Genomic DNA, 9,666 nt, shown 5'->3' with positions numbered 1-9,666 from the left:
GTTTACGCTCTATAGAAACCAGAGGAGCAGGTAAGGCCTTAGTGGATTTGCCTCTAAGAAGCATCTCCCACGTTTTCTTGAAGTTTAGTTGCATACGGTTAGCAGATGTCCATGCGACGATCGATCGGACCTCCTCAGCTGCTGAATTGCCGTTGTTAGCCGGCGATTTTACTGGAATACTTAATGTTAAATCATCAGCATATTTCACAAGTAAATTCTGATTTGGTAGAATGGCCTTAATATCGTTGACCATAATAGAAAATAGTATAGGGCCTAAAACTAAAACTAAAACTACTCACTCTTCTTCTTTACCCCGAATAATCCCCAAATGTATGGTCATCAATGCAAGATCTCTTGTTAAAGTTGATGCTGCTTCTGCTTTGCATATGGAATTGCACTCAAACAACTGCGATATTTGCATCATCTCCGAGACATGGCTTAAACCAAATTTTCCATCTCATCTCATTTGTCCGAAGGATTACTCTATTTTGCAAAAGGATAGAATTGACCGGTCAGGCGGTGGTGTTGCTATTGTCTGTAGGAGCGATTGGTTATTGGAACGATTAGACAGCGTTTTTTATAATGCCTTTGAATGCTTGTGGGCTAAGATTACAACTCCCAACTCAAGCTTTTATGTGGCTGCTGTTTATCATCCTCCAGATCCGCCATATTGTCCTGATGATTTATTGGAACATCTAACAAATAGTTGTGATCGTTTATTGACTGGTAATCCTAACAGCAACCATATAATTTGTGGTGACCTTAATCAGCTAGATTACAATGATTTTCTTTCACAACTAAATTTATTCCAGATGGTGAATACACCGACAAGAAAGAACAAAATTTTGGATGTTTTTATTACTAACGTCCCACATTTTTGGAGGGAAGTATCGGTCGCTCAAGGACTAGTTCGATCTGACCACTCTGTGGTCCTGGTATATCCCAGAATCCCACTTAAAGCTGAAAGGAAAACTGTGATGTTTAGAGATGTTCGTGATCATCATAAACTGGATATGGACAAACTGTTGAAGTTTCATAACTGGGACAATGTTTATCAATGCGGAGATGTGAATGGAAAACTTAATATTTTTTGTAACAGGATTAAGTCCATGTTTGATGAGTGTTTTCCGGGTATATCAGTACGTGTGTCTAATAGCGACCCCCGTTCCTTTCTCCTCTAATCAAAAATCTACTGGACCAACGGCGAAAATTGATTCGGCGAAGTAATATTTTTTGTAACAGGATTAAGTCCATGTTTGATGAGTGTTTTCCGGGTATATCAGTACGTGTGTCTAATAGCGACCCCCGTTCCTTTCTCCTCTAATCAAAAATCTACTGGACCAACGGCGAAAATTGATTCGGCGAAGTAACATATCAGGAAATTCTGTTTCGATTGAGATCCAAACTCTTCAAGAGAAAATCAACAAGTCGATCAGAGATAATCAAGTTCGGGCAGTTAAAGGGAATTTTGAGAAAAATAGTGCAGGATCCAAATCTTGGTGGTCAACAATCAATTCCCTGACAGGAAGGAAGTCTACCAACTCGCAAGTAAGCTCAATTATCTCCCCGAGCGAGATCAATGATTTTTTCTGTTCCATTAACACTGATCCCCTTTATAAACCCATTGACACTGTCACTATCCCGGAATCAAGCGAGATGCCTGTTTTAACGGTCTCCAGTGTTACCAGGAGTCTACTGAAATTAAAAAGAACTGCCTCTGGTCCAGATGAAATCCCGTACTGGTTTTGGAAAGAGTTTGCGTACGACCTCGCTCCTGTTGTTACCCATATCTTCAACTGTTCTTTGGAAAACCACATTGTGCCTGATCTTTGGAAATTGGCCGACATAACTCCCTTGCCTAAAGAGCCCAACTTTAAAAATTGCACACAATTGCGGCCTATTTCGCTGACTAATGTAATAATGAGGGTTTTTGAACGTCTTGTATATAGACAAGAATTGCAATATATGAAGAACTTCATTAGCTTCGACCAGTTTGCATACCGCAAAGGCCACAATACGACAATGGCCTTAATTAAGTGTCAATATACTTGGCTGAAATGGCTTGAGTCGGGTTTTGATTGTGTTAGAATTTTCTCTTTTGATTTCAGCAAAGCTTTTGATTCGGTCCCTCATGATATCCTCTGCTCTAAGTTGAAAATACTTGACATAAATCCATACGTGACCAATTTGAAATGAATTATAATAATTTAAATTTAAATGAATTATAATAATTTCCTGTAATTCATGCATTAAGTTCGGCACATGTGAGATGCGACGTTTGAATCAAAAGTCGAACCTAAGTCGAATCTTCGGCTGTTTCAGTCGCAGACACGGCAAAAGTCACATTTGCTTTAAAACAGTCGAATTTAATTGATTCAAACGTCGCACTTCACATGCATTTAACACTCGCATTAAGTTCGGCTCATGTGAAATTCGACGTTTGAACCGGGCCTTAGGCCCGGTTCAGACGCCGAACTTTTCATGAGCCCAACTCAATTCGAATTTGGACCGACCTAAATTAACAAAAGTACGCCTGTTGATTCAGACGCCGTTCTTTTTGGCCGTTCCAAATACAGTTCCAGAAAAGCCAGTCAAACTGCTTGAAAAATACATTATAACAATTCATACATTAGGATATGATGTTCAATTTGGTTTTTTGAAATAACTGGTTTGAATATAGCAATAACAACAGCAAAACAGCAACAATAACAACAAAAAAACAAATATAGTACCTTCGACACATGCATGCTAAACTACCGATTTCTCTTAAAAATGCTAAGCATGCGAGAACAAAATCATATAAGGTCTCGTTCTTTCGTTAACTTGGGTTCAGTTTGAGAGGCTCACAAAGGCAACGATTTTGTACTAAAGGCTACTTTACACGGGTCCGAGTTGATTTGCACCTCGGGTTGAGTAACCTCAAAGAGTGCTAAAAATAAACATTTAACACTAACACAGGTTGCTAGTCTTTGTCGGCATGTGGTTTGCTTCCAGACTGACCCGGGTCTGTCTTTTTATTCTAGTTTTTAGAACCAAAAAAACATGGACTAGAGAGATGCCGGAAAAAAAAAATTCGAGTTTGAAGGATGATTCAACCCAGAATACATATTAAACCGACTAAGAAACTTTAGGAATTTGAAACATGTGCAATTCAAGGAAGGTATGCTCATCAACTGCGAATGGGAGAAGTCCGTGCCCAGTCTCGCTCGCCAAGTAAACCACACAAACCAAAGACCTGCACAATGAGATTTGTTTTTCTATTTACCAGTACGTTATTTTCGTTCTTATTCAATTTGAGGTAGTAATGATATAAAATGTACGATTTTCGAGGCAATTATTGATAAATTCAAACAGTTTTTCCGTATTATTGAAACCAACGAAGAAGCGAGAAACAGCTAAAAATGTAACGCCAATTTAAAACCTTCGCGATCTTCCTGAAAATCGCGACACTGCTACTTCAGTCTAGTTGATTTTGTCACATGAGCACCAGAACATCAGCGCAGAATGGTAATTAAACGAAGTTTTTATCATTCCCTGTTAATACTGGAAAACCCGTGGAGTACACATACATCCGTCCTTTCTAAGAGCTATATATCTTTTGTAGCCGAGCAGGCCTCTCTCTCTTTCAGTCTACACATGCAGGAACTGAGTTCATAAGTGGACCCTTGTGGAAGGATATTGAAGCTTAGCTTTGCTATCTGCGACGATGAAGTTTGTTATTATTTACCGTTGCTAGTGCTGAAGCGTTTGGATACTAAAACAGCGGGTGTTTGCCACCTGTACAAGACGAGAATTAAAAGTTGAAGAAGGTATCAGCGATGGCGATGTTCGATTTACACCGACTTAAAATGATCGATAACTATTCGTGTTTTTCCGACTGTCAGTTTGATAACGTGACAGCGACCTGCCACCTGCAATTAGTTTCTTGAATAAAATTTCGTTGGTGAATTAGCATGCAGCGTAAATGAAATGTTTTTCTTTGTTTCCACAACTTGTCTTCAACAGCAGTGAAAATATGGTTCATATACGACTTGTGTTACTGGTGGAAGTCTCAAAAGAAAAATGCACAACGTCGACAAATTATTAATAGCTTGCTTCGTGTTCCTTACAGAAGGTATTTGTGCTCTATTATTTGGTAATATTTTCTAGCCATTCTATTCAGTACTTTTCAAAATATGCCTGGCACAAAAACGCTTGTAACTGATGAATACCCTCAGGAAAAGATTAAAGACAATGGTTAAGCTTCGAATCTGCCTTCAGCATGACTTCCCTTAGGAAAAAATTTTCCGAGTCAGGATTGATTTCAATACTGAGAACGTTTTGCGTATTCTTTGTGTTATTAAATAGAGGAAAACTATTGTCTACAGCGACTATGACATCACTATTATAGCGGAGAGATGAACTTGTTTGAATGAATTTCGATTTTATGCTCTTCAGATCGTAACTATTTACAAATATATGAATAGCTTGGCAATAGGGCTGTTATGACGCCATGTAGCCGCCATGTTTTTTTCTACGAGAAGTTATTTGTTATCACATTACATCTATCTCATTAAGAAAATAAACTTATTCTTGGAAATTTAGTTGTTCCTTGTCTGTTCCGAATTCATTTTAGTGTTTGCCTAGTGAAAAAAACTGAATTAAATGCATGTAAGACATTCTAATTGTCACTTCTGGAAAAAATATACATCAGAACACTTGAACGAAAAATGAAAAACAAATTTTATTTTAACAAACATTTGTAGTTTGATTGTCCACTGTTGTGGAATGGAAAATTTCAATCATTCCAAGATGTGATTGGTAAATTTCTTTCCGACTTCCGCTCATTATCTTCACAAGATGTATTTTGTTTGATCTGGGCAACAGAGAGGGAAGAACTAGGAATGGAAAATACTATCAATGAATTCTCTCTCAATATAAATTGGTTACGACATTTCCATATCCATGCAGGCGTCCCAAGCAATTCGGTAGATGTCTCTCATTAAGATCTAAGACTTTGGTGTTTAATGAAGACTAACTGACGCGAAATCTGGAGTAAGCGATTTATTTTCAGGTCCTGTAACACATTCGTTGTTACCTCTGCCCAGGACGTAACCTCCATAGTCCGAAACATGATTTTCTGCATGCGAGTAAGGTTATTGAATCGTTTGCTTTTCCTTTTTGTCTTTTGGTGTTTTATGTTTTCATAGGAGTCCTGCGTTGCTGTTCACAAGAGAGAAACCTAACAAACCATCTTCTGAACACTACTCGTTACAACAAGAGGTTCCGACCAGTTCTACACGACAATCACACCTTGGGAATCAGGCACAGCTTGATTCTTTACCGGATTGTTAAAGTAGTAAGTGTTCTTAGAAAGTTCCCAGAGTAGGTTTAAATCGAGTTTTAAAACGAAAACCAACGTGATCTCGACCAATCAAAATTGAGGTCAGCCAGCATTTTACATGAGATAAACATTATACATAAAGTTATCTGAGTGAAATTACCAACCCAGGTTAGCTTTTTTCCCAGTATTAACGTGAAAAACCTAGGGAAACTTTAAACCTGCTCGCCGGGTCAACCCAAATCTCGACAAGGGTTACCCGGCAAAGAGGGTTGAACCGAGTTGAAGGGCCGCGCTAAAACTGGATGCATTGCGGGGGTAGAGGCCATTCTCAGCATTTTCTGTATTACAGAAAAGGAAGCCCTGCCGTGTGTGGCTCTTTAACTACTTTTTCCGTGAAAACGTTTCCAAACATTTGACTGCAAAAGGATTTCCCTTCGCTTTGAACCAACCTGCGTCAACAAGAAACGCGGGTACGCGTAAAGAGACTCTTAATTGATAGTTTCCCTCACGATTATAGTAGCCTTCTCGACAGTAGATTTACATTTTGTGATAAATTCCCGTGCTTATTACGTTCAATGAGTATGAATATTTGTTGTATTTCAGGATGAAAAACATCTTAAAATTGACCTAGATGTAAGGATTAAAATGGTAAGATTGTCGGCAAGGCCTAGGTAGCTACATACAGCTAGGGACAAAATTGATTAACTCATAACATTTTGAGGAAATATAAAGAAATGAAACTTGAAATAGACTATACCTCGCTAAAACACTCCCTCCCTCCCCCCCCCCCCCCCCCACAACGAACAAATACAGAATAGAATACAAAGAACAAAATTGTATCGAAGGGGTGGAGCTGAGGGTTTCATGATTAATACTGGTTGGCTACTGCAGTATATAGAACCTTTGTTAACAGTGTGACAACTGTTTCCCCGCAATTAAGGATTTTCAATCAAGAGGTCCTTAACCTACCCACACTCTTTAATGTCACTTATGAAAGATTAGCAGCACACTAGTTTAGCGCTATAGGCGAATATGATTTCCAGTCTTTATTATTCCACTACTACGCCAGCTTACCAGACATTTTAGGGCAACGCGACGCCCGAAATATGCCACGGTACGGTATCACTTTGTAGAACAGTGCAAGAATAGAAACGGAAAGCGGAGCAAAAAAATAACTCCGCTGAACAATCCAAACTTTGATTTTTCGGTTTATTTCATTGTTGGTCAAAAAGAACCCTTTGATGATTTCGCTTCTGTTTTCTTTCGTCTTTCACGCACGCCATACATATCCGATCGATGAGATTCTCACAGATATGGCCGTAGGAAGTAATTCGTCAGCTACGAATAGAATCATTCGATAGTAGCGGTAAAAAATGAAATAATAGTGGAATAATAAATCCCTTATTCGACGGTTTAACGTATAATGCGAACGCAAAATTTGATATTTGAATTGCTCGTATTTTTCCTTGCCTACAGAGCTCGGAAAAAATTTCTCGAAAAACATCCGCGCGTCTCATTTGTTTAACCATCGAATAAAGAGTTTACATGTGACCATGGTATGTTTAAAAAACAAAGTAAAAGGAATTAAAAGAAGATAAGTGTTAATTACATCCTAAAGGTTAATGTTGCGACGTCATGAACGGAGTGGATCTTTTAATTAAACCATCGATTTCGCCTAAAAGAAGACGGCAGTGTTTTTTCAAAAAATGCTTGCGTCCATATTTTAACATTTTTTCAGAAAAAACTATAGCAAAGTTTTTCGCTTCAAATGACGGTGGGGCGTATTGATTTCTGCCATTACATATAAATTGTATCCTTTCATTTTAGCAATGGAAAGATCAGAACTTAAGATGGAATACTTCGGATTATGGCGCCATAAGGCAACTGAACTTTGATGGAAGTGAAATCTGGACACCTCAAATAATTTTGTACAACAAGTAAGTGATTTATCTAAGGATATTAAAAAAATTTCGCATTAAGGAACAAAGTCTTGGGTGTCACTGTCTTCAGGAAGGACTAAAATAAAATCTGTCAAAGCTCCCCTTCCAAATTAAACACAGAAAGCTTTCATCGTTTATCAACATTTATTTCGAAGCTTACTTAACGAGTTCCACTCGAATTGATTTGTACACTTTCTAACACTAAAAAAAAATCCGATTTTCCCAATTTTGTAAATTGACCTACGTAGGCGGAAATGTTTCTGAGTAAAACGAAATTGAGACGCTGTATGGAAGTGTTCAAAAAGTTTTGCTGTGTTTTGAGCAAGATTGTGGCGGTTGCTCCCATGCTTTACCCTTTTCCTCCTTCTTCATTGTCAGTTGGCTTGCAGAATTCAAATCTTCAGACTAGTTACATTTTTCTTTTTCGTCTTCATCTTTCTCACTCACACTCGGGTTACTCTCCAATGACATCTCTTTCGTTTCGGACCCCTCTGTGGTAGGGGTTGGAAAATCGTCAATGATCACGGTCTCTTCATTCGAGCTAAACACGAAACCTACTTCTTTTTCCAATTCTTCGCGATTCTTCGGCGATCGCGGATAACACAAGCAGAACGAAACTAAAAATCCACCGGCAAAACATTCAGCGTATTGAAGAAGCACCCATGGAGATACAATCATGATGATAAAGGATGAGTTTGCGTAATTTTCGCCTAACAGTTAAAAGAGAACCTTTCAGTACAGCTCAAATGGAAGATCTAAATCTTTCAGAAGGCAACACACAAGAAAATACTATTTTTTCAAAAATTACACAATAACTATTTGATTTTCTTTTAAAATATAAAAGTTTCATTGTTCAAGTCACGTTTTCCATTCACAATGCAATTCTAAGTTCTCTCGAAGCAGGATTATGGTAAACAGCTGAGTGAAAGGTAAATTAATTCTAAAATGCTTCCCTTCATCGAAAACAGATAGCTGAAAGCGTTCATAAGTAGGCAAGCTTACGCGTGGGAAACAAAGGAATCACGTTTTTTGGACTAAAACAGTTTTAAAAATAAGTGTCATCAACTGAAATTTGGAAATGAAAACGCAATCGATTCAATGGCTCTTCACCTGCCTTTGTTCAAAATTCCTCTAAAACTACTCGAAAGAAGATTTTAGCTGTAGATAGATCAACATGCGCACAGTTGTAACAACTCGAGTTGAATATCGCTGAATTATGCGCATGAAAGGCAGGACCCATGTCTAAACACAGTTAAACGCGAATCAGAAATATTGTTTATTGCTTTTAAAAGACCTTCACGTGTCCGATAATTGAACTCACGTCGAAAACGAAGTACTAAATGTGATTGTTTTAATCTGCTTTAAAATGTGCCATTAAGGAAGTAAAAGTGCAGAAACACTCATTGAGATGATGTCAGTCTCCTTAAAAATGTTTCCGTGTGAAAGGTTATAACCCTCTTGGAGATGAACGACAGTTACACATGGCTTAAGTCAAGTGAAATCGTTCTTGTTTGAATAAACCGGCCCTACATAAAAAGTTTAGAACCCTCCGACGGGTCAGAGGTACATAGCAAATCGTTCATTGCAGAATGCATAGTGAACACCCATTTTTTTCGCTATAAAAATGGTCGAAATTGGACTGCAGAAGTTATAGCCCTAAGGGAGGCTTAAAATAGATGGTATAACTATAATGAATCCCCTATGGTCAATCGTCAATCACTTGAAAAGCACTCAATCATTAGCGGCTTGGGCTTTTGGCTGTACACTGCGTACTTTATTTATTGATATATCTTTTAAATTAATTCCGTTTGCATCTTTAAACAAACACTCGACAAATCGAAGAGGCTTCCTGTGCGATCACGCGGGCTAAAACTAGCGTGAAAACAAGCATGTGTTTTGAAGAGAGAACCATAATTTTGTAGGTGTAAAAGACTCTTCCCCACTACTCCTTCGGTTTAGCATTTGCATGCACGTCATTAAAATGTTATATGCCGCAATTGACTAATGAATCGCAAACAGGCTCGTGACAAAATTTCTTTGAGTGTCAAATAGTCAATTACGGCATCAATCAATAACTTGACAAGTTTCACGTTCCCTTCAAATATCATCAACGAAAAAGAGAACTTTCGATAGCGCCAGTCAAATAAAAACAGAATTTAAAAAAAATAATAATAAATACTTCTTAATCTGCTGGGAGAAAAACATTTCTGTATACTTGTGAGCTCACTCAATGGCATATATGTAACTGCTTTCTTACAAAAAAAACCACTTTCAGTTTCCTTTTGTTTATTTATTTTTCCAACCTGTAACGTTTACCGAAAGGTGATTAATATTTTACAACACAGGACGAACTTTCTTCCGCTCCAAAAGATTCAATAACTAACATATTTGAAGAAAATATTT

The 9,666-nt window shown here is 37.9% G+C and overlaps 1 protein-coding gene across 1 annotated transcript in view; it reads left to right on the top strand.

Annotated features, from left to right (window-relative positions):
• Positions 1–3,922: 3,922 nt before the first annotated feature.
• LOC111323263 (acetylcholine receptor subunit alpha) overlaps positions 3,923–9,666 on the top strand; it is a 12,147-nt gene continuing 6,403 nt past the window's right edge. The window contains exons 1-4 of the mRNA XM_022926575.2: positions 3,923–4,114; positions 5,190–5,338; positions 5,927–5,971; positions 7,151–7,260. Coding sequence (XP_022782310.2) covers positions 4,063–4,114; positions 5,190–5,338; positions 5,927–5,971; positions 7,151–7,260 — 356 coding nt within the window. The 5' untranslated portion in view covers positions 3,923–4,062. The remainder of the gene's footprint in view (positions 4,115–5,189; positions 5,339–5,926; positions 5,972–7,150; positions 7,261–9,666) is intronic.

Source organism: Stylophora pistillata, chromosome 10, assembly GCF_964205215.1.
Source record: "Stylophora pistillata chromosome 10, jaStyPist1.2, whole genome shotgun sequence".
NCBI classification, from domain to species: Eukaryota; Metazoa; Cnidaria; class Anthozoa; order Scleractinia; family Pocilloporidae; genus Stylophora; species Stylophora pistillata.
Note: the sequence above shows the minus strand (reverse complement) of the source record. Positions and strands in the feature narration are given on the sequence as shown.